Genomic DNA, 25,780 nt, shown 5'->3' with positions numbered 1-25,780 from the left:
CATATATTTGTAGTAATTTTCATTTCTTGTACACGGTTGTCAAAATCTGTAAAAGAAAATGTTATTCGTATTTAGGATTGTGTGTGAAATATATTTAATAGCGGGACATAACCCGATCAAGATTAGATGGCACGAGCCAGTGCTGGACTACTGGACAAACCTCTGAGAATTATGTAACTGAACCATGCATACAGTATATCTTGTAAATAAAATCTGTTTAAATAATTACAATTAGTTTCATTATTGTTTTAAATATCCAGTCTATGAAAAAGCATAATATAGGGCATTGATGTTTATGGACTGGAAGGAGATACGAAATGTAACGCTTTGATTTTTGAGTGGCAATTGTGAAAAAGGAACCATTCAGTTTCAGTTATTTATTTAAAACAGGTGAACAATTTCAAAATGGTAGCGCTATATTCCATTCCTGGAAGTAAATTCTAAAAATAAGGTGCAAATGGATCTACAAATATTTATAAAGTAATATAACATGCACATTTCTAATGGAGCAATGCTTTGAAAATATGAAATGTGGTTCCTTGTCTGCTTTGTCTGAATCCTATATAATGTCCTTGGAGATTTTCCACATTACATATTGGCGATAGGTGGCCTTGGAGGAATTGTCTGTTGTTCTCTCCCCGGTCGCAAAGGTCATCCGTTGTCCGGATGTCATTCCACATTCGTCTGACTTGGCATAAAACTCTCTCGTCCAAGATCAAGGTGTGCATGAGGTTTGTCATGTGTCTGCAGTTATGGCAGACACCAATCCGTTGATAAGGGGCTGAAGAGTCGGAGGAGCTTCCCCAGATGTCTCGTGGCAGACGTCAAAACATGGAGCTGGGGTCACATAACAGAAATCTCTTTTATCACACTATGTGATTTCTCTAAACTCAGTCTGTCAGCGCTCTCCTGTAAATTTTGTAGATTTTGTGCTTGTGAAATTGGCTATCCATTGTTATAAATATTGCATCTATTCTTTCTAACATCAACATATAAAAGCCATTTTCATTCTTTCATTTCATTTACTCACAGGGGTGTTAAAATCATTTTTGTCACTGACCACATTGTAGTTACGATTTCCCTCAGATGGCCATTATGACTGGAAATAAATGTTTAATTGGCTTATGTTATACATAACTAATTGATGGATAACTAATTTAGAAAGCAGAAATCAAGGATAATAGTTCAGCTATTTTTCAAGTTACTGTAAAAATGGCTTTGGTAACAAACAAACAAAATGCATTTGCAAGAGCTCAACATTTTTTACATATGACAATTTGTTAGTTTTGGTACAATTTTTAGCAAGAATCATCGTAGTTGACAAAATTTGCTTTTACCTGTGATTTACAGTTTCAAAAAATATTTGTGTGTGCGTACATGTGTCCATATCATGTCATTATTACATTATTATTATTAGTGCATAGCCTACCTCCTCGTCTTCATTAAACATTTCTGGCCAATACTAGCGCCTCTATTTTTCAGAACAGTCAAGGAGACAAATGATAAAGGTCAAATAAGTAGCCATATGAGCACAGCTTCAATTAAATTACTACTTAAGTCAAGCAAAATCCCCACTCTCCCGGCTAATTATCGGCCCTTATCACTGATAATGTAGATATCAAGATTATCTCAAAAGCCCTTGCAGCGAGACTTGAAAAGGTACTCCCATTGATAATCCACTATGACCAGACAGGTTTCATTAAAGGTAGCAGTTCCACAAATAATGTCAGATATCTATTACATTTAATAAGCATTTCATGTTGTGAAAATCTAAAAGCAATCATCATGTCACTTGACGCAGAGAAAGTTTTCGATAAAGTTAACTGGGCTTTCCTGTTTGCAGTACTTCGCAAATTCCAAATAATTGCCTCCACCTTAACGGCTTGCTGGAAAAGTTTAGAAGCTACAGGATCTCAATTAGCTCCCACTATGCTCTCCCCAATCTGGTACAATCCAGATTTTGAAATTAACAATTAACAATATACCCCTTTATTTTAGCACATAGGAACAATGCGGAATTTACCACCCACAACAACTATTTAACAATAATATTTTGAGGATACGTGATGAACTGTTGCACAAATTTCAAATAACAGGCGGAAACTCTTCAAAGCAATAAATTAAAAGCAGCAGCAATAATTAAAAAATTTTTTTTTTTTTAAATTAAAAGAATACCAACACTCCAGAGCACCCTCGAACTGCCGGAGTTTTTTAAGCAAATAGTGAAGCTGCTCCTGCAAAGGAAAAAAAAATCCCTCAAAAGTTTAGAATCTCATGCACTAAATCAATGCACTTACCAATCACTAAATGGGAAGAAGATCTTTCTATGTCCGCTTACCGTAATTACTAGATACAGATATGTAAGAATACGTTTAGAATTACAAAAAACACAAATTTACAGTTGATACAATATAAAGTGCTAGTTAGGCTGGATGTGTGCTTGGCGTGGGGGAGCCGCTGTTGTACGACAACAGAGAACACTATTGAGACATAAAGACAATGAGAAAAACAGTCACCGGTACATTTTTTTGCAAGTCCTCTAGCACTCTAGCAGTTTGAATGACTAAAGTAGCAATAGCAATGCAATGACCATTGTGCAAAGGGCGGCGAGACTTAAAGGAATGTATGCAGTTTAAAGTGACTAGTAGCGCGATAATCTGGGACAATGTCGATTGTGCAAATGTTATAGATACTCCACAGTCAGTGTGTGAGTGGTGCAGATCCTGGTCTGGCATGAGTGGCCAGTATTGGTCAACAAAAGATATGCAAATAGTTGGCCCGACAGAGGGTAGGTACGGGGGTACCGACAATCTTTTCCGCAGTTTTGATTGTCCGTTGCAGTCGGAGTTTGTCCTTTTTTATAGCAGCACCAAATCAGACTGCGATGGAAGAACAAAGGAATGATTCGATGACCGCTGTGTAGAACTGCCTCAACATCTCCTGTGGCAGGCCGTGCTTTCTCAGAAGCCGCAGGTAGTACATCCTTTGCTGGGCCTTTTTGAGGACAGAGTTGATGTTGATCGCCCACTTCAGGTCCTGAGAGACTGTAATTACCAGGAACTTGAAGGTCTCGACAGTTGACACAAGGCAGATGGACAGCGTGAGGGGCAGCTGTGGTGAAGGATGCCTCCTGAAGTCCACGATCATCTCTACACTCTTTAGCGTGTTCAGCTCCAGGTTGTGTCGGCCGCACCACAGCTCCAGCCGCTCCACTTCCTGTCGATATGCAGACTCGTCACCGTCCTTGAAGAGGCCGATGACAGTGGTGTCATCTGCAAACTTCAGGAGTTTGACAGCCGTGTGCATTGAGGTGCAGTCGTTTGTGTAGCGAGAGAAGAACAGTGGAGAGAGGAGACAACATTGGGGTGCCCCAGTGCTGATGCTGTGTGTGAATGAAGTGGCCTCCCCCAGCCTCACCTTCTGTGTCCTGCCCATCAGAAAGCTGTACATCCACTGGCAGATGGCAGGCGAGACGTTGAGTTGGAGAAGCTTGGAGGAAAGGAGTTCAGGGATGATGGTGTTGAACGCAGAGCTGAAGTCCACAAACAGAATACTTGCGTAGGTCCCCGCACTGTCGAGGTGTTCTAGGATGAAGTGCAGTCCCATGTTGACTGCATCATCCGCAGACATGTTTGCTCGGCAGACAAACTGCATGGCTGGCGTACACACGTTTCTGCAGCTGTTGGTGCTTTGGTGACACTTAGAGGTGATGCTGGGAAACTGTTCTCATAAATCTGCACATCAGAGAGACATGAATAATTAGCACTGATGAACAAATCATGCCCGGCAACATTTGATTTCAACAATGCAATTGAGGCAAGGACTGAGAATTAATTTGTTAACCAGTGTATTTAATGAACAACTGATATTTGTGAGGACACCTATTAATTGATAGAGGCGATCATTTATGCCGCCTATTGACTACAGCACATGCACTGAAAAAACAGAGTCCTTGGAATTTACTTCATTTGAACATGTACATCGGTTGCACATGATTAAAATATGTTTAAATTGACACAATTTACCCCAAAAAAAAAACATGATTTTTTTTGGTCAGTGTGCGTGTGTATTAAAATAATAAATTGAGTAATCAAAAAGGACTCAAAGTTTTTGATATCCTCTTTGATATGCTGATGTGCTTCTATTTGAATTCAAAAGATTTATTACAAATACCACAAATACAACATTTACACATGAACCTTTATCCCACAGGGCTGAGTGTAGGTTACTGTATGAACACATTTGTTATGAGTTCTAAAAATACAAGGTATTAACCTTGTGGGGTGATCATAGTGACCCACGTCCTCCCATCACCCCTGAGAGAGCAGCGTCACACATGATTGCAGCAATTCTCTCCTCGAACGGGTTGAGGCCCTTCGCGCCGGTTCTTCCGCCTTTTTTTGGCCACACTTTGGCGGTGGACAGCTGTCCTCCACTTCACATCAACCTTAATGTCTGACCACTTCTTTTTTATTTCAGCATGTGCGCGCTATTCTGTCTCCACAGCCGCACACGTGCTGTCCCTCTTTTCGTTTTTGTTAACGCCGTAGAACAACGTGCCAAAGAGGATTTCCTTGCATGCCTCCACTTCATTGAGCAACTTCCCATTTAGATTCATTATTTATCTTCATTACCTTGCTTATTTTCCTTTTTTTCTGATCATGCAGAGATCGGCATCTCAGGTGCAAGGTTTATTTAAATATCATTTGCATACTCAAATGTGGGTGTGGACAGGGAGGAGTCGGCTACTCCAACATGTGCGCTCATTTCCACGTTGATTGGAATGTACAAAGGAAATGTGCTTGAATTCATGAGGACGCAGAGTTTCATACATCTGAATATTTTTGTGCGTACGACGTTTTCTGGATTTGAGCATACGCCATGTTTTAGGAGGAAATCCACGCAAGTCTTTGTACATGAGGCCCCTGGTGATCAGCATCAGTTTCTTAGAGAAACAAATTGACGATGCCGAAGTCCCCTCGCACGAATATAGTTAACAAGTTTTACAACTGGCTTTATTACATGGTCAAGCTATAGTACAAATTTACACAGCGCTTCCTGGTGGATTATGCAGTGTAGAAAAATTACCTCCTGATCAGGCTTGCCCTCTTTCGCCCTTTCTTGGATTCTTTTTAGCAGCCCGATTTTTTTTCCAGTCAGTTTTGGCGGTCCATCCATCCATTAATTTTCTGTGCCGCTTATCCTTACTAGGGTCGTGGGCGTGCTGGAGCCTAACCCAGCTATATTTGGGCGAGAGGCGGGGTACACCCTGAACCGGTCGCCAGCCAATGTTTTGGCGATCCATCTGTGGTAATGTTGGTGAGCGTACTCCAAGGTAGCTTGTGCCTCTTGATGACCCCCAACACACGTTCATACAAATCCTCTCCCTGTGTTTTTCCCTTTAGGGATTCTATGGCCAGAAACTCCTCTGTTATCTTGAACCTGTCATTAATCCATCCATCAATTTTCTTTACCCCTTATCCTTACTAGGGTCGTGGGCTGCTGGAGCCCATCCCAGCTATCTTCGGGCGGGAGGCAGGATACACCCTTAACCGGTTGCCAGCCAATCGCAGGGCACATAGAAACAAACAACCATTTCCACTCACATTCACACCTACGGGCAATTTAGAGTGCTCAATCAACCTACCACGCGTGTTTTTTGGATGTGGGAGGAAACCGGAGTCCCCGGATAAAATCCACCCAGGCACGGGGAGAACATGAAAACTCCACACAGAAGGGGCCGGGATTTGAACCCTGGTCCTCAGAACTGTGAGGCAGAAGTGCTAAAGAGCCGTGCCACCCCTGCCATTAATCCCTCTGATAAAAATTAAAAGCTGAACGGTATCCTTTATGTCAATACTTTCGTCCAGTGCCAAGGAATAATGACTGCTTTTTTTCAACTAGCTCAACACGGCGAGTCACTGTCCTCCATGATAAGCTAATGTTTTCAAATTTGTTCTTGCTTTCAGGACACATGCTGTCTTTACCCTGCATTCTTTCATAAACTCCCCTTGGGAAAGAGGCTTGCTGGTCTTTGCTAGTTTGAATGCTAGCAAAGAACTAACCTTTGTGACTGAATCTTGGATGGTAGCTTGTCAGATAAAAATGTTTTGCTGAGCCTGCAAGCTGGATTTTAACCGCTGAGCCATAGCTGTCCGTTCCTGTGTTGATTGGTTGTTCGCATAATTAGCATGCTTAATAGAAAAGTGACGGCTGATGTTGCATTCCTTTAAAACCGCAATGGTTTCTTGGCAAATAAGAAATACAGCCTTTGACCGGACTTAAGTGAAAAAGTATTTAGTAGACCAGTTTGTGACGGTTTGCAACCAAATGGTATTAGACTGGACCCAAAAGCAGAGATGGAGGAAGCAGTTGGAAGCAAATTTATTGAGGGTAGTACGGGGTTTCTACTAAACACTCGGCACTCACTGTCGACTTTTCTTTTCTGACCCACTCATGGTTGAAGATGGGTTCAGAGCAGTAGCGGAGTAAAAACAGAACAGCCAAAGTCAAGTCAATGTATCACTGTGCCTACTGCGCCCCATGGTGGAACCACTTGATATTACAGGACATAAAAACAGAACAGCCAAAGTCAAGTCAATGTATCACTGTGCCTACTGCGCCCCCTGGTGGAACCACTTGATATTACAGGACAAGGTCAAATGAATGTAGTCATGATTTTGATGATTTGGGCGATTCTTTGGCGGGCTGGTTTGCCGAGGATCTGCTGCTAGCGGTTGATTTTGAGGGCAACCACTCTTGAAAGGAGTCCGGGACGGGCTCGTTGAAAAATTCTTCTCAAGATGACGAGCCGAGACGAAAATGGGGCGTGAGCTATGTGCGGAGCATTGCTCGTTGAGGTAGCGTTACGACAAGGCGACCCGGAAGGCCGTTTTATCTTTTGTGTCATCACTTCTCGCTGAGTCACAATGATCTCTATCATCATTCCTCTCTTGCAAGACATTTGGTAGTAGCTCTGCGACTGTGTGGTGTTTGCATGTTCTCCCTGTGCCTGCGTGGGTTTTCTCCGGTTTCCTCCCACATCCCAAAAACATGCAAGGTAGGTTAATTGAAGACTCTAAATTGTCCGTAGGTATGAATGTGAGTGCGAATGGTTGAGCCACTTACATAATTAAAGATTTATCACAAAACATTTCTGGCTCGTAAATCAGATACACATTGACGTTCCGTGACAATCACAATTAGCTGGTCCAGTTACCTTTAATGTGTGTAAAGCTGGCGCTGAGAAATGCAGGCTCTTGGTATGTTCCTACAGTAACACACAACTTCGTTGTCTGTGGCAAGTGGCAACATTGTTATTTTCTGGCAATTGAATTGATATACCTTACTTGGAAAATGCTGGTGGTGAAAAGCATACTGGTGGTTTGAATACAGCTGTATTTGCGAGAATGTGAGAATGTAGTGGACAAAACAACTAACGAAGACTGAGAAATTGCTTTTTAACGTTTTTGGACAGATTTTAAAACAATACATACATCCATCCATTTTCTGAGCCGCTTCTCCTCACTCGGGTCGCAGGCGTGCTGGAGCCTATCCCAGCTATCATCGGGCAGGAGGCACGGTACACCCTGAACTGGTTGCCAGCCAATCGCAGGGCACATACAAACAAACAACCATTCGCACGCACTACGGGCAATTTAGAGTCTTCAATTAATGCATGTTTTTTGGATGTGGGAGGAAACCAGAGTGCCTGGAGAAAACCCACGCAGGCACGGGGAGAACATGCAAACTCCATACAGGCGGGGCCAGGGATTGAACCCAGGTCCTCAGAACTGAGGCTGACGCTCTAACCAGTCATCCACCGTGTCGCCATGTCTCGCACAATCCCTTCTAAAAAAGCACATCACTCATAGTGGTAGCATTTTCAGACACATCTAAATAAGTTTTGGAGTAGTGGGGTCAGCATAAATTTGCTTCTGAGGCGAGTGATTGTTTTAACACAATCAACGCTTTCTCACCATTGGTAGTCCAACCCAAAATGGCCAACAGGTTGCGCAGCCCATGAGCAGCAATCATGGCCCTCAAGCGGGCAGTCAATTCCCCAGTCAGCTTCATAATTACGGCTGTAGCCAGAACCAAAAGGGAAAGCATGTCTTTTAACAGTACTGGGTTTTGTATGGGACAAAATGGACTCTCCAGCTTACCGAGACCACATGGTTCAGGAAAGTTACCGTGGAAGACAACATGGAACCTTGGCCCTAGAGACCTTGAATCCGCAGCCGAGAAGGTGTCGTAACAAGTATGTAGCTTTTAAGCAGTCCACAGCCGTGTGTGCCGCTAATAACAAATCATCTACATACTGGATGAGGACACCTTCTGGCAATGCGAGAGACGACAAAAGCGCTTTTGAGTTTTTTATTAAAAATGCCAGGGGATAAGACGAAATCCCTGAGGTAAGCGTGTGTAACGAAGCTGTTCGCTATCATAAGTGAATGGAAAAATGTCACGAAGTTCCTCAGCCAATGGCAAACAAAAGAAAACGTTAGCTAAGTCGATAACAGTGAAAGGTTTGTGTGTGTGATCAACTGCACTCAAAGCAGTCAACAGATTTGGGACCGGAATGGTAGGTGTAGTAACAATTGAATTTATGTCTGAGATCGTGTCCCATGCGATACTTCCCCGCGACCTTCTCCACGGGCAAGACTGGAGTGTTTCAGGAAGACGACGAGGGCTCAAGACCTGATTCCTCAGACCCGCGATGGTGTCCCGGATGCCCTTCTCGGCCACCGGACTGCGTCAATACTGGTTCTTCCAGATGGGTTTTGGGGAGGAGACTGAGAAAGTAATGGGAGGCACAGTGGAGCAGAAGCCAACATCCGTTGGACCCTGGGTCCACAGTGCCTCAGGCAACTGCACCAGACCCCTCAGCCTCTGGGTGATCCGTTCTCTTGTGAAATTTGGTGATGTTCTAAAATCAAAGAATTTGTAACATGGGCCGAAATGCGATATCCTGACACAACTGATGAGAATTCAACATTGGGAATAGCAGTCTGGGCCCAGTCAGTGGCTTTTATGCACTGCTGAACCATATGACCCAAATCTTTAGCCTGATGCTGAGCTCCAATAGCGATGTGATGTGCGGCACAGCCGTGTCCCTCATCTCGTACCAGTCCGCCAGCTCCTGTATAAGACAAACGTGAGGCAACGCCAGTTGAAGTGACATACAAATAGTCCTAATATAGTGACCACTGGTGACCTTCAATTTGAGCTAAAAAGTGGTCTTGATAGATTAGATCATGTGACTTATTATAATACAATGTAGAATGTAACGGGTCAATTGGCGGAGTGTAAGGGTGCAGGCTAAGAAGCCATGGAGACCAGAGTTGATAGAGGGAGTCCACACTGTGGGAGGAGGGAGACTCAGGGTTCAGAGCTGCCCAATAAATGTCAGCATATTGATCTTGATCTGCCGTGGGGGCAGTTGAGAGCATGACGTGTGGTGCCCTGGCGTTTGGTCACAGTCTATCCCAGTCCCATCCGGGAAGATTAAATATAAAATACAAAAGACGCTGGCCCCACATTTGATAAGCATGTCACGGCCCATAAGGTTCACTGGGCAATTGGGCGTAAAAAGTAAGGAATGAATCAATGTTTGTTTTACCACCCGCACGGGAGTCGGAAGAGTCAACGGCAGAGCCTCTGGTACCCCTGAACCAAGCTGACTTTTCTGTTGCTCACTGAAAGCTGTGGAGGCAGTTCGCTGAGAGTGTAGTAGCAGCGCCAGTGTCGACCATCATGGAAAGGTGATGTCCACAGTCACGGGAATGCACGGGTCTGCCAAGCCCTGCATGTCGTGGCTCCCCGGGCACGCCTATTGGCATGGAGTGGCATGTGCAACGGTGGTTGTTGATAAAGAGGAAGTGGAAGTCATGTGCCTTGTCACTATAGCTGTGGCGGCACGTTATCACAGGAACACCCAGGCTAGGCCATTCCTCTGTACAGACAACTCTTCGCCCAGTGCCCCCATCACGCACAGTGAAAACACAACTCATCTGGCATCCCTGGTCTCACTCCAGCCCCACCTCTCACTCCACATCCACACGGCCACTGGCTGGGTCTCTTCGTGGCAGTTCCGATTGGTGATACTGCACGTCACTGGGAGCCTGAGCAGGAGCAGGTGGGGCGGCGGTAGTGAGCTTCTGCTGCACAAATTGTTTCTCTTTCTTGACAATTTGCCGTTTTGGCCTTAAGCACCTGCAAATGTAACAATTATTTTTTCAGCATCCTTATCTGTATTAGCTTTTCTTTTTTCAGTATGTCTGGCTAAATAATGAAAAAAGTGTGTTTTCCAGGTGTCGCTGTTGTCAAGGTCGGATTGTCTTTCATGGTGTCAGCCACTGGCTGAAGTACTCCTCTGAGCAGCACCTCCCAATAAAGCTGAATACCACCGGGCTAACTGACGGATCACCCGTTGAGGCCTCAGTCCAGTCTCGGCGCGTGCATGACAAGTAAATAAGGCCTTTCTCCCCCTCGCCCAGTTAGACAAAGGCCCCAGGGGGCAGGAAACATTTCAGGCATGGCGACTCCGATCTCACCCAAATTATGTCCATCCAATGGATAGGCATCCCAATATTCTGCAGTGCCAGTGGTTCCTTCTAGCGTTTGCAACTCCTGATAGGTGAGTTTAGTTCCCATGATTGCCCTCAAGTCACCCAAGGAGAGTACCAGGCCCTGTGTGTCAATGAAATGTTGCATGAAAATTTAACTCCCCAGTAAGGGGAGGAAGTTTCTCACTCAAACATGAACGGTCAGAAATTGAGAATGGAGCTTACATGAGTCTGTGTGGTGCGGCAGAACTCACCAAGAGAGCACCCTGGAACTCCTATTTCTTGTCCTACCACAGCTCTTCCCCTCCCCGACAGTCGAGTCAGCTGTCCCACTACGACATTGTGCCCCTGGCACGAGGTCCCGGACCTCGTTGAGGTTATTGTCGGCCTACAATAAAACCTCCACGTGTTCGCCGAGACGTTCAAAGTCTACGGATTCCAAATCCGAAGCGATCCAACACATGCTTTTAAGAATACTAAATACACAATTTGCTGAACTCCGGATTATTCTCCACAAAAATTCAGTCCACTCTTCATTCCACAATATCACAATTTCGATTATCAGAAGATAAGGTGAATTTGAATAAACAGGTCTACCCCTTACCCTATTGTTGGCCGGCCAGATATTGAGGGTGAAAAAGTGGACCACGGATTTTTCAGACACACCCTTTCCAAAGGAAATCACGTCGGGGTCACCAATTGTTGGAGACTGTGTTGCTGTTTCCTATTCCTACAGGCCCAAATTACAAAGTAATACCTCCACAGGTACAGTATGTTATCAGGAACAACTGCCTTTCAATTTGTCATCCTCTTTAGTGTCTTTATCTTTATCTTCCCCCTTACTAACATTGCTAGCGCCTGTTCCACCACATTTGGCTATTCTACTCTTCATTCTCTCATTTTCCTCATCTATCAACTCCTCTAATTATTTTTTCCATCTATCCAGCATACTACTGACACCTGTCAACACATTTCCATCTCTATCCTTAACCACCCTAACCTGCTGCACATCCTTCTGTTGAAGTTGGGGGAACACCTCAGGATCCCCTCGGAAGAGCTGGATGAAGTGGCTGGGGAGAAGGAAGTCTGGGCGTCCCTGCTAAAGCTACTGCCCCCGCGACCCGACCTTGGATAAGTGGTATAAAATGGACGGATGGATGGATGGAAATTGTTTAAATTGTGGGCCCTGAATCTGTAATCTATGAAAGTTTAACTTTTTGAATGCAATTATGGAAATAAATAAACTTTTCCATCCATCCATCCATTTTCTGAGCCGCTTCTCCTCACTAGGGTCGCGGGCGTGCTGGAGCCTATCCCAGCTGTCATCGGGCAGGTGGCGGGGTACACCCTGAACTGGTTGCCAGCCAATCGCAGGGCACATAGAAACTAACAACCATTCGCACTCACAGTCATGCCTACGGGCAATTTAGAGTCTCCAATTAATGCATGTTTTTGGGATGTGGGAGGAAACCGGAGTGCCCGGAGAAAACCCACGCAGGCACGGGGAGAACATGCAAACTCCACACAGGCGGGGACGGGGATTGAACCCCGCACCTCAGAACTGTGAGGCTGACGCTCTAACCAGTCGGCCACCGTGCCGCCTAAACTTTTCCATAATATTGAATTTTTTGGAAAGGGTCTGTATACAAGTAAAACGTCCATATGATTTTAATTTTTTACTGGTGGATCTCAGGGGGCACGGTGGCCGACTGGTTAGCACATCTGTCTCACAGTTCTTAGGACCGGGGTTCAAATCCCGGCCCCGCCTGTGTGAAGTTTGCATGTTCTCCCCGTGCCTGCGTGAGTTTTCTCCAGGCACTCCTGTTTCCTCCCACATCCTAAAAACATGCATGGTAGGTTAATTGACAACTCTAAATTGTCCGTAGGTATGAATGTGAGTGCGACTGGTTGTTTGTTTGTATGTGCCCTGCGATTGGCTGGCAACCAGTTCAGGGTGTACCCCGCCTCCTGCCCGATGATAGCTGGGATAGGCTGCAGCACGCCCGCGACCCGAGTGAGGAGAAGCGGCTCAGAAAATGGATGGATGGATGGATTAGCCAAAAGTATTTATACCAACCAATTGTGAGTTCAAATGGACAGTTGTCTGTCAGTTATTGTCAAGCGGTAACAACGCTTTGGAGACAGATAGTTTCACAATGATGCAACCAAGTGTCTGCTTAAACAATGGGGTGCTATCCTATACTCTGAGTAGGGGGGAGGATGGAAGGCACCAGAAAATTCCACTCCTTATAAGGCAAACATCAGATGTTAAACCTTCAGAAATAAGCCCAGACAAATGATTTAGGCTTGCGAATATACAGTCTTTTCTGTTCCTTCTCCCTTGCTACTGTGACTAAAGCACTGAGAAACCAACATTTGTAGCTTCACTTTCTACATATATGTGTCACTCATTGTTATACTACAGGAAGATATGAAAAGTGAAAACATAATGCTGCCAATCTTACTCATTATTTTTTAGGTAAACATGTACTACGCTGTTATTGCTAGTTAGTTATTATCTTTAGACTGTTAATGGCCTGATGGGCACACTATTATAAAGGAATTGACCAAGAGGTAATTCTTTCACACAATACTAAAATAATGGTTTCATAAAAAAACAAAAAACAAAAAAAAAACAGTACAACATAAACCAGCAAATGTGAGTTAAATAAAGTATACGTTCCAAGAACTACTGTTCACACAGAAACGGCAACGGCATTTAACGTATCAATGAGGATGTTAATTATTGGAAAAAAAATAAAAACATAAATACCCATTGCATTGTGAGAATTGCGCGGCTTAACGTCCGTATGCTTTCTTGCGTTAGCATTGGCAGCTAGCTTTGTGAGCAATCACGCAAATAGTTACACGGCAGGCTGGCCGTGCGCTGTCTGGGCTTCCTTTTCATTACAGTCTGCTTTAGTCAGTGTAGTGTTCTCAAGAATCAGTCCTGTATTTCTTTTTTTATTAACTTTATTTACCAATCGATCAGCACACAGCTAGCATCTATTTGACAAACTACATTCTTGATTCTTCTTCGTATCTTCTTTCTTCTTCGCCTGTTTTTAACATCATATTTTTACATAGTGCCCCCTAGTGTTCCAACTGCGATATCACAGTTGGACAAAATTGTGCCTTTAACAAGATGACAACCTTGTGCTCCTCTTTTTAATTGCCTTATGTTTTTGAGACTTACAAGAAATGCGTATTTATATTTGTGTTTGATATTGCCTCCTGCTCTATGCATAATGCAAATTCATAAAAATACAGTTGATTATCTAAGACGAAACCAATTAGTAAGTCAAATGTCTCATTTTCTCTTGTGTATTCATAATTGCTCTTTCAGCAAGCAAAAATATATCTTATCCTTATACTTGATTATTCCGATAGAATTGTCATTATAATACTCGATTCCTAATTGCGGCACTACTTTGAGCAAATTCTTATAAGTGACAGGTTTGTTTAATGTTACTTCAGATATAAAGCGAGAAAAAATAAGACATAACACAGCATTTAAATAGAATAACTGAAAACATACTATCGATTGATTTTGAAGGGGCAATAACCTAAGCCCCCCTTGACGATTGACTCTGAAGGTGCGAAAATTTTGATCAGCCCCTAGTTTTCTTATAAAGATTCAATGCACTTGTTTATTACATTTGTTTTGATAAATAAATATAGATATTAAAATATATTAAATATATAAATGCAGCATATTATATTTACAACCCCAATTCCAATGAATTTGGACGTTGTGTTAAACATAAATTAAAAACAGAATACAATGATTTGCAAATCATGTTCAACCTATATTTAATTGAATACACTACAAAGACAAAAAAACTGATAAGGTTTATTGTTTTTAGCAAATAATCATTAACTTAGAATTTTATGGCTGAAACATGTTCCAAAAAAGCTGGGACAGGGTCATCTTTACCACTGTTACATCACCTTTTCTTTTAACAACATTCAATAAACGTTTGGGAACTCCATCCATCCATCCATCCATTTTCTACCGCTTATCCGAGGTCGGGTCGCGGGGGCAGTAGCTTTAGCAGGGACGACCAGACTTCCCTCTCCCCAGCCACTTCATCCAGCTCTTTCGGGGGGATCCTGAGGCGTTACCAGGCCAGCCGAAGGATGTAGTCTCTCCAGCGTGTCCTGGGTCATCCCCATGGTCTCCTCCCGGTGGGACGTGCCCGGAACACCTCACCAGGGAGGCATCCGAATCAGATGCCCCAGCCACCTCATCTGGCTCCTCTCGATGTGAAGGAACAGCGGCTCTACTCTGAGATCCTCTCGGATGACCGAGCTTCTCACCCTATCTCTAAGGGAGAGCCCGGACACCCTGCGGAGGAAACTCATTTCGGCCGCTTGTATCCTGGATCTTGTTTTCGGTCACGACCCACAGCTCGTGACCATAGGTGAGGGTAGGAACGTCGATCGACCGGTAAATCGAGAGCTTCGCCTCTTGGCTTAGCTCCTTCTTCCCCACAACGGATCAATACAAAGTCCGCATCACTGCAGACACTACACCGATCCGCCTGTCGATCTCCCGTTCCATTCTTCCCTCACTCGTGAACAAGACCCCAAGATACTTGAACTCCTCCACTTGGGGCAGGATCTCATCCCCGACCTGAAGAGGGCACGCCCCCCTTTTCCGACTTGAGGACCATGGTTTCAGATTTGGAGGTGCTGATTCTCATCCCAGTTGCTTCACACTCGCCTGCGAACTGCTCCAGTGAGAGTTGGAGGTCACGGCTTGATGAAGCCAACAGAACCAAATCATCTGCAAAAAGCAGAGATGCAATACTGAGGCCACCAAACCGGACCCCCTCTACGCCTCGGCTGCGCCTAGAAATTCTGTCCATAAAAGTTATGAGCAGAATCGGTGACAAAGGGCAGCCTTGGCGGAGTCCAACCCTCACCGGAAACGAGTCCGACTTACTGCCGGATATGCGGACCAAACTCTGACTTCGATTGTACAGGGACCGAACAGCCCGTATCAGGGGGTTCGGTACCCCATACTCCCGATGCACCCCCCCACAGGACCCCCCCCCCCCCCCCCCCCCCCGAGGGACACGGTCGAACGCCTTCTCCAAGTCCACAAAACACATTTTTTGACTTGAGTTCGTTGTCACATTTCTGTGGGGCCAATTATGTATTACTCGTGCACTCACTGTAGTTGTCTCGCCATGCTGCACTATTTGCATATACTGGCCACTCATGCCAGAGTAGCATCTGCTCAATTTGCACACTGATTGAGGAGTATCTGTAACTTTTGCACAACCAACATTGTCCCAGATTATCGCACTACTCGTCACTTTAAACCGCATACACTCCTTGAAGTCTCAGCGCCCTTTGCACAATGGTCATTGCACCGGACTATTGCAATATTAGTCATTCGAACTGCTCTAAGTGCTAGAGGAATCTGCATCTTTTTGCACAATTGTTTTTTGTCAATGTCTTTATGTCTCCAAAGTGTTCTGTAAATTGACTGTCTGTTGTACTAGAGCGGCTACAATTACCGGAGACAAATTCCTTGTGTGTTTTGGACATACTTGGGAAATAAAGATGATTCTGATTCTGATTCTGATGTAGACTGGTTGGGCGAACTCCCATGCACCCTCGAGGACCCTGCCAAGGGTGTAGAGCTGGTCCACTGTTCCACGACCAGGACGAAAACCACACTGCTCCACCTGAATCTAAGATTCGACTTCCCGACGAACCCTCCTCTCCAGCACCCCTGAATAGACCTTACCAGGGAGGATGAGGAGTGTGATCCCCCTGTAGTTGGAACACACCCTCCGGTCCTCTTTCTTAAAAAGGGGGACCACCACCCCAGTCTGCCAATCCAGAGGCACTGTCCCCGATGTCCACGCGATGTTGCAGAGGCGTGTCAACCAGGACAGTCCTACAACATCCAGAGCCTTTAGGAACTCCGGGGCCTTGCCACTGAGGAGCTTTTTAACCACCTCGGTGACCTCAACCCCAGAGATAGGAGAGCCCGCCTCAGAGAACCCAGACTCTGCTCCCTCATGGGAAGGCGTGTCGGTGGAATTGAGGAGGTCTTCGAAGTATTCTCCCCATCGGCTCACAACATCCCGAGTCGAGGTCAGCAGAGCCCCATCCCCACTATACACAGTGTTGGTGGTGCACTGCTTCCCCCTCCTGAGACGCCGCATGGTGGACCAGAATTTCCTCGAAGCCGTCCGGAAGTCTTTCTCCATGGCCTCACCGAACTCCTCCCATGCCCGAGTTTTTGCTTCAGTGACCACCAAAGCTGCATTCCGCTTGGGTCAACCGGTACCCATCAGCTGCCTCAGGAGTCCCACAGGCCAAAAAGGCCCAATAGGACTCCTTCTTCAGCTTGACGGCATCCCTCACTGTTGGTGTGCACCAACAGGTTCGGGGATTGCCGCCACGACAGGCACCAACCACCTTACGGCCACAGCTCCGGTCGGCCGCCTCAGCAATGGAGGCGCGGAACATGGTCCACTCGGTCTCGATGTCCCCAGCCTCCCTCGGAACATGAGCAAAGTTCTGTCGGAGGTGGGAGTTGAAACTCCTTCTGACAGGGGATTCCGCCAGACGTTCCCAGCAGACCCTCACAATACGTTTGGGCCTGCCACGTCGGACTGGCATCTTCCCCCACCATCGGAGCCAACTCGCCACCAGGTGGTGATCAGTTGACATTTATTCGCCAAATGCATCAATGGACACACGGGAATTTGACTTGGCATCCAGCGCTTAACATAAAACTAGACAGACAGACAGTAAAATGTGCATAGCTCTAGTTATACAATAAGAGGATAATAAAAGTTAAAAGTCCAGTTCAGACTCCTGTAGGAAGGAGGCGGGGGCAGTCATTGATTCAGGAGGGAAATAGCCTTAGGGAAAAAGCTATTCTGGTACCATGTGGTCCCTGGCCTGATGGCACGGTACCGTCTACCCAAGGGGAGCAGCTGAAAGATGTTGCCTGCAGGAAGAGATTTATCAGAAGCGATCTTACCTGCCCTCTTCCCGACCCTCTTCATACAGATCGCTGATTGACAGCTGCCCCGTTCAGTCACCTTCTCTACTCTGTGCACTATACGTTGCAGCCTGTTCTTTGCAAGGGCGGATGCTGAGGCAAACCACACCACGGAGGAAGGAAGGCTTTCCACAGTGGCTCTGTAGAACCTGGACTGAACAGAGCTGGAGACGTTCAGTTTCCGTAGCTACCTCAGGAAAAAAACATTCCACTGTGTACCCTCTTGATGATGGAGGAGGTATTTACCTCCCATTTGAGGTTGCATGCTATTGTGGTGCCTAGGAATTTGAATGACTCCACAACCTTGACAACAGATATATTGATGGTTCGGGGAATTAGAGGGGAGGGGGCTCGGCGGAAGTCTATCAGCATTTCCACTGTCTTTTTGGAGTTGAGTTCCATATTATTTTCGGCACACCACACAGCCAGATGAGACACTTCCTGCCTATAAGCAGACTTGTCATTGCCCTTGATAAGGCCGACCATGGTGGTGTCGTCTGCAAATTAAATCAACTTGATGGACTTATTGGTAGAAGTGCAGTCATTGGTGTATAGTGAGTAGAGAAATGGTGACAGCACGCAACCCTGAGGTGCTCAGATGTTGGTGGACCGGAGATTAGACATGTAACGGCCAAGCCGCACCTGCTGTTGCCTGTTGGTAAAGAAAACCGAAATCAAGCGGCAGATAGAGGGTTCCACCCCAATTAATGACATCTTCCCTTGCAGCCGCTTAGGTATGATTGTATTAAAGGCTGCGCTGAAATCCACAAACCGCATCCTGAAATAAGAGCCAGGAGAATTGAGGTGGTCCAGAGCAAAATGCAGGCTAGGTTAACTGCATCATCCACCGAACGGTTTGCTCTTTATGCAAAATGCAGTGGATCAAGTTGGGGAGCTGTGATGGATTTGAGATGGGACAAAAACCAGCCTCTCTAGGCATCCCATCCGGGCCCCCTACTTTCCCTGCATACTGCTAGCTGAATAGCCAGTGTACTTCCTTCTCTTCAATAGTAAAGGGAGCATGATTGTGAGGGGGAGTGTTCACCTCCATGCTTAGGTGGATTCTATGGTTATAGGGGGGAGAAGAAGACCTCTCTAATCGGGTATAAAATTCATTGGCCAATTTAAAAGATGGGCTGGCTTGTTGTATTTTATTTGTATAGCCTGTCAAGTTCTTCAGTGACCTCCAGGCTGAATAGAAGTCATTAGAGCTAAATTGTTCCTCCATCTTCACCTTGTAGGCAGCTTTTGCTTCCCTAATGGCTTTAACTTTTGCCTAGCAAGCCTATATTAATTTCAATTCCACTCTCTGTGGGCCTGCTTCTTGGCTTTCCTAATCCTTATCCTTAGTTATTTTGTGAACCAGAGCTTGCTGTTGTTATATTTCACCAGTTTTGGTGGGAATACAGGTTTGCTCACAAAAGGAAATATATGCAAAGTGTATGAGCCAATGGAGTCACAAGTTGCACGCATGAATTACCAATCTGTAGTGGTTAGACAGTCCTGTAACATCCCAATTACCTCAGTCGTCCACCTTTTCAATTTGTGCTGGACCGGTTTGACTACTTTGAGTTTTTATTTGTAAGTGGGGACCATCTGAATTAAACTGTGATCAGAATTACCAAGTGGGGCAAGGGGAAGTGAACGATATGCTGCTTTGTGGACAGAAAAATTATCCAATGTATTCTTCCCGCGAGTGGGGCGCCTGATTAGCTGTTTGGATATGGGGAGATCGTATTTTAAATGGCAGGCATTGAAGTCGCCCAGGACAAGAAGCACGGAGTTAGTGTGCTTAATCTTAATGCTTAATGCTCATAATCAACTCCATCAGGGCACGCTGTACCTCCCATATATTAATTTCGGGTGAGATATACACACATGCAAATATAACAAGAGACAAACTCTCTGGGGGCGTAGAAGAGTTTTCAGTCTATGGCCATAAAATCCAGCAAGGGCAGCAGTGCTTGTATATTACTAAAACATCGGTGCACCATTTTGAATTAATGTAGCAACAGAGCCGCCTTGTGACTTCCCACACAGGCTTTTATCGCGGTCGGCTCTGATGAAGATCCATTCATCCATTTTCTGAGCCGCTTCTCCTCACTAGGGTCGCGGGCGTGTTGGAGCCTATCCCAGCCATCATCGGGCAGGAGGCAGGGTACACCCTGAACTGGTTGCCAGCCAATCGCAGGGCACATACAAACAAACAACCGTTCGCACACACATTCACACCTCCGGGCAATTTGGAGTCTCCAATTCATGCTTTTGGGATGTGGGAGGAAACCGGAGTGCCCGGAGAAAACCCACGCAGACACGGGGAGAACATGCAAACTCCACAGGTGGGGCCGGCGATTGAACCCTGGTCCTCAGAACTGTGAGGTTGACGCTCTAACCTCTGATGAAGATTTCTAGGTAATTCCTCAGATGAAACCGATATGTCAGTAAGCTATCAGCCAGGTCTCGGTGAATACGAAAGCCGCATTCCTGTTGAAATCATTCATGGTCCGTAGCAGAAGATTGAGCTTGTAGATTTTGTTGCAGAGAGAGCGCACGTTGGAAAAACAGATTGCAGGAAGAGGAGCTCTGTGTCCTCGCTTACTCCACCTGTATAGAGCCCTGGCTCTCTTCCCTCTGCGTCGGCTACGTTGGTTGACGCCGCTGATTTTGCGATAACGTCAGCAGAATCTTAAGATTTCGGGGATCAAGCTGTCAGGCATTGTTCCCCTCATGTTCATAAGCATATCTCGATCGTGGCTAAAATGCATAATACAGAATAAGCGAGACAATAGACAAACAAAAGCACTGAAACGCCGCGGCTGCCCTTCCTAGTGGGAGGCGCCACCTTCTCAGCTGTCAGTTCGACGTCGTTGTTGTACTTGTGTCTTTTGATCATCATGTCAACCAACTCGCGAGCTTTTCGTCCCAACATTCGAAGTCCCCACATTAAGTTTGTAGGCTGTTTTTCTTCTTTCTGCCGAATAACCCGCATTTCACCTCTCCCTCGTCTTCGACCCACAGTAGCTGAATTTCCACCGGCGCCCTATAAGTAATAGCTAACGGTGCCGTTGTTAACCCGGGCCACGACCAATCCTGTATGGAATTCTTTGGGTGAACGTGTTTGGCAAAGTTTTAAGCTGGATGCCCCTCCTGACGCAACCCTGTGCATTTATACGAGCTTGGGACCGGCCTACAGTTTGCACTGGCTTGTGCCCTCCAGATGGCTGCATTATTGACCAGCTAGCTAAACTGTTAAATTACCTTTCCTGTCTTTGTGAGTTTTGTAGTGACGGATGAAGTTTGACATTGTTGTTGTTGTGTCTTTAATGTGCGAGTTGCAAGCCATGCAGTTTGCCATCCTCTTTTTGCAGACTTCATCGACAACATCCATCCATCCATCCATTTTCTACCGCTTATCCGGGTCGGGTCGCGGGGGCAGTAGCTTTAGCAGGGACGCCCAGACTTCCCTCTCCCCAGCCACTTCATCCAGCTCTTCCGGGGGGATCCCAAGGCGTTCCCAGGCCAGCCGAAGGACGTAGTCTCTCCAGCGTGTCCTGGGTCATCCCCGGGGTCTCCTCCCGGTGGGACGTCCCCAGAACACCTCACCAGGGAGGCGTCCGGGAGGCATCCGAACCAGATGCCCCAGCCACCTCATCTGGCTCCTCTCGATGTGGAGGAGCAGCGGCTCTACTCTGAGATCCTCCCGGATGACCGAGCTTCTCACCCCATCGACAACATAAAATCCTTAAATCCAAATTGTATTATCTTTGGAGCTCCTTCTATCGTTGTTCATGTAGTTGACTACGTCACACTGGCAAGTGCGCAACAACGCAGACTGTGTTGCCAGGTTGGTGCGAATGAACCCCCAAAATGTCCCTTACTCAAAAAATTTAATCTATCTCAAAATGCACATTTCCAACTCTAAACGAGATGACTTGTCAAGTCATGCAGTTCAAGTCAAAGTAAAGTCAAGTCTCTTGGCTACCAAGCCAAAGTCAAGTCAAGTATTTCTGAAGTATGTGGCAATCAAGTCGCAAGTCATTAAACTGGCAACTCTAGTCAACTTCAGTTATTAGACTCGAGTCCCCTCCATCTCTGATATACTGTACATATGGGAACTTGATCAATATGCATTTCTAACAGCATAACATCAAATGCAGTGAACATTGGCCTTTATTCTGTAGTTCTGGACATAAAAATCCCCCCAAAATAGACTCTGTAGTAATTTTAGGCTTGTTTTCAGCCACATTTAGGTCTAAATCATCCATGTGTCTGCTGACATCATGGGCGGAAGGAGAGCACATTTCCTTATTGCACTAGTACGTGTTCTGCAGAATTATTGTCGCCAATACTGAAAGCCTGGAAGTTTTTTTTGTGACAACAACGAGTAAAAAATAGTGAGGTTAGATACATTTGAGTCAGCTTGTTTTGTTAAAATCAGTCACTGGAATGCTTTGTTGCAAAAGAAAGGAAGCCTGCATGAGGTGAAAGTGCTGCTTATTTCCACCTATATAAAAAGATTGTTAGTTAAGTTTTTTATTTATTGACTCACTAATGGATCTTAGAGTTTGGGTAGATGACGTGACACATCTACCCAAAGGCTATAAAGGCTTTTTGAATGGTGGTGGCATTGTGTAACTTCAGCGGACTTCAGCGGACTTTGATGGCCACAACTGGCTGGCGCCGCGTTTGTACCGTTTTCATCAATGACACCGTAATAAATTGGCAATTTTTTTAGCATATTAAATTACAGATTGAACAGCCATCCATCCATCAATTTTCTGTGCTGCTTATCCTCACTAGGGTCGCGGGTTGCTGGAGCCTATCCCAGCTATCTTTGGGGGGAGCAAGGGTACACCCTGAACCGGTCCCCAGCCAATCGCAGGGCACATAGAAACAAACAACCATTCGCACTCACATTCACACCTACGGGCAATTTAGAGACTTCAATCAACCTACCACACACGTTTTTGGGATGTGGGAGGAAACCGGGGTGCCCGGAGAAAACCCACCCAGGCATGGGGAGAACATGCAAACTCCACACAGGCGGGGCTGGGATTTGAACCCCGTCCTAAGAACTGTGAGACAGATGTGGTAACCAGTCGCCCACCGTTTCCCCTGAGATCCACCAGTAAAAAACTAAAATCATTTTGACTTTTTACTTGTATAGACCCTTTCCAAAAAAAATTTATATCATGGAATATTTATTTCCATAATTGCATTAAAAAAGTTAAACTTTCATAGATTACAGATTCACGGCCCACAATTTAAACAATTTAAAGTATTTCTTTGTTTTTTTTATACATAATTTGGGCTTCCAGCTCATAAAACCCACAAAATCAATTAAAAAAAAAGATTATACTGTGAAGAAACCAGCCCAAATTTTGCAGGCCATACATTTTTAGTTTAAAGTTTTAAACTGTGTGTTACACACTAATCACCTCTTAAACTCAAAGCACCTGCACAGGTTTCCCCAGGTGTCATTAAATTGGTTCAGTTTGGTTAAATTGTCTCAGTTGCGTTCAATATGGGGAAGACTGCAGACATAACAACTGGCCAGAAGACCATCATTGATACCCTCTATAGCGGTGGTTCTTAACCATGTTGGAGGTACGGAACCCCGCCAGTTTCATCTGGCCTTCACGGAACCCTTCCTAATTTGAAAAATAAAATCTCGTTTATTTGAAACTCAAAACAGGTACATAATTTATTGTCTGTGTAGATTCTCAGTCATCCAGGTCATGCACAAACTGACCACGCATCAGTTGCACACAAAATCATTGTGTTAAAAGAACAAAACCAACAAAACTTGAATTTCCCACAAAAAAACTAACAAAAAATTCAATTCAATGAAAATTTACTGTAAGTGAATGTGAATTTTGCGGTTGCCATTCTCCTTGGTAAGTGCCACTCTCATGTCAGAGGAACAGAATTTGTTGTGAAAATCTGTTCCTTTCCTTTGTTATTTCTACAATCCTCGAAAATTGTTCATAGGTAAGAGTACATTTTTTTGGGCTCTAATTTATTATTGGATGCGCTGTCTGACGTTCGATTGAAGCCAGGTTAAGAACCACTGCTCTATAGGATTGGTAAGGCACAAATGTTCACAGCTAAGGAGGCTGGTTGTTCACAGAGTGCTGTGTCCAAGCATACCAATGGAAAGTCTAGTGGGAGGACAAAATGTGGCAGGAGAACACCCACCAGAAAAAGAGATGACCATGGGCTCCAGCGCATTATCAAACAGAGAAGATAAAAGAATCTAGGAGAGATCCAGAAAGAGTGGAATGAGGCGGGAGTCACAGCTTCAAAAACCACCGCATTAAGACGCATCCGGGAGATGGGTTACAACTGTCGGGTTCCTCGGGTCAAGCCGGTTCTGAGCCTGAGCCAATGTATGAAGTGTCTCAACTGGGCCAAGGAGAAGAAGGACTGGACTGCTGGCCAGTGGTCCAAGCTCCTCTTTTCCAATTAAAGTAAAGTGTGCCTTTCATTCGGGAACCAAGGTCCAAGGGTTTTGAGGAAGACAGGTGAAGAACACAACCCAAGCTGCTTGAGGTCCAGTGTGAAATATCCACAGTCAGTCATGATTTGGGGTGCAATGTCCAGTGCAGGTGTTGGTAAACTCTGCTTTCTTCAATCCAAGGTCACCGCAACAGTCTACTGGAATGTTTTAGAGGACTTCATGATTCCTTCTGCTGAGGATTTGTATGGAGATGCAGATTTCATCTTCCAGGACCTGGCCCCTGCCCGTATTGCCAAAAGCACCAAAACCTGGTTTGATGCCCATGCCATCACAGTGCTTGACTGGCCAGCCAACTCGCCGGATCTAAACGGTATTATCAAGAGGAAAATGAGGGGCACCAGACCCAAAAACAAAGAAGAACTGACTGCAAGAATCAAGGAAATCTGGGCTTTCATAACTCCCAGGCAATGCCACAGGCTGATTGCCTCAATGCCACGGCCCATCGGGGCAGTGATTAAAGCAAAGGGACTCCCAACCAAGTGTTGAAGATTAACATATCGTTTTGAAAGTACCATATTTTGATTGATTTAATGCGACCCTAATTTCTTTCTCTTTTTTCAACAAAAATTTTTTTTGAATTCCTGATTTTGTGGGTTTTATGAGCTGGAAGCCCAAACTTATGTAAAAATAAACAAATAAATACTTGAAATTGTTTAAATTGTGGGGCCTGAATCTATAATCTATGAAAGTTTAACTTTTTGAATGGAATTACGGAAATAAACTTTTCCATGATATTAACATTTTTGGGAAAGCGTCTTTATGTCAATTTCAGAGTGTACTTTTTTTTTATTTTTTTACTTAAATACAGGAGTTGAATCAGTACTTCTACATTTCCCAGTCATTTTTAAAACAAGTATCTGTACTTCTACTTTTTGCCACCTCTAGATACATCTATCCATTCATTTTCTACACTGCTTATCCTCACTCGGGTATGCTCGAGCCTATCCCAGCTAACTGCGGGCGAAAGGCGGGGTACACCCTGAACTGGTTGCCAGCCAATGGCGGAGCACCTATAGACAAACAATCATTCACACTCACATTCACACCGACTGGCAATTTAGAGTCTTCAATTACCTCTAGATACATTGTATTAGTCTATTCCTGTAAACAACAGAGGAAAATTGAACGAACATTGTCATTAACATATCAAACTAAAAACAACAAGTTTTAACACATGTTCAGTAACCATAAAACCAAGCAAAAGGCTAACGTGACGTCACATTTTGGGTCAAACCAATAGTCTTACTCCCAGCTCATTTTGGCCGCGCTAAAGAGGTGTGTGTGTGGCTGTACTAGACACAATAGACGATACTCGTCAAAAATAAATACATACTGTATCTTGTATACTTACCTTCACGGTTGGGTAGTTTCGCGGAAGTGCGCCGACTGTTTCCAAAGCGAAGTAGCAACCGACGACTCGTTCACACATGTTTCTTTGTGTGTCGTCGTCAGTCAGTCTCCTGCTCACGGCCCGACCTCATGGATCCCGGCGGAATTGAATCGGACTCCAGCCTGCCTCAGCCGGAGAACCCGTGTCTAATCGTGGAGGACTCCCAGCCGGACAGCGTCGCCTTGGAAGACGACCCCGAGAGCAGCTACCGAGCTGTGCTGACCCGGCGTCTATCAAGCCTGCAGCCCAGCGCGTGCAGCCCGGTCCTG

General features: G+C 45.1%; 2 protein-coding genes across 10 annotated transcripts in view; one reads left to right on the top strand and one right to left on the bottom strand.

Moving 5' to 3' along the window:
- Positions 1–362: 362 nt before the first annotated feature.
- On the bottom strand, positions 363–25,611 carry LOC133473361 (uncharacterized). 2 transcript variants are annotated; one of them, XM_061765053.1, is made up of 3 exons: positions 25,473–25,611; positions 3,418–3,734; positions 363–3,216 (listed from the first exon to the last, which is right to left on the bottom strand). In XM_061765053.1, the coding sequence occupies exons 2-3, from the start codon at positions 3,652–3,654 to the stop codon at positions 2,875–2,877; spliced, it is 579 nt and encodes a 192-aa protein (XP_061621037.1). In that variant the 5' UTR covers positions 3,655–3,734; positions 25,473–25,611; the 3' UTR covers positions 363–2,874. The 2 variants fall into 2 exon arrangements, with proteins under 2 accessions (XP_061621037.1, XP_061621036.1); XM_061765052.1 differs by having other exon boundaries at positions 363–3,734.
- tp53bp1 (tumor protein p53 binding protein, 1) overlaps positions 25,284–25,780 on the top strand; it is a 54,740-nt gene continuing 54,243 nt past the window's right edge. For 7 of the 8 annotated variants that reach the window (XR_009787049.1, XR_009787050.1, XR_009787051.1 and 4 more), the window contains exon 1: positions 25,403–25,780. Coding sequence is in view for 5 of the 8 variants with exons in the window: in XM_061765042.1 (XP_061621026.1) it covers positions 25,601–25,780 (180 nt within the window). In the remaining 3 variants the exon portion in view is untranslated. The other variant, XM_061765041.1, reaches the window with a different exon arrangement.

Source organism: Phyllopteryx taeniolatus, unplaced genomic scaffold (genome assembly GCF_024500385.1).
Source record: "Phyllopteryx taeniolatus isolate TA_2022b unplaced genomic scaffold, UOR_Ptae_1.2 contig_24, whole genome shotgun sequence".
Taxonomy (NCBI): Eukaryota; Metazoa; Chordata; class Actinopteri; order Syngnathiformes; family Syngnathidae; genus Phyllopteryx; species Phyllopteryx taeniolatus.
Note: the sequence above shows the minus strand (reverse complement) of the source record. Positions and strands in the feature narration are given on the sequence as shown.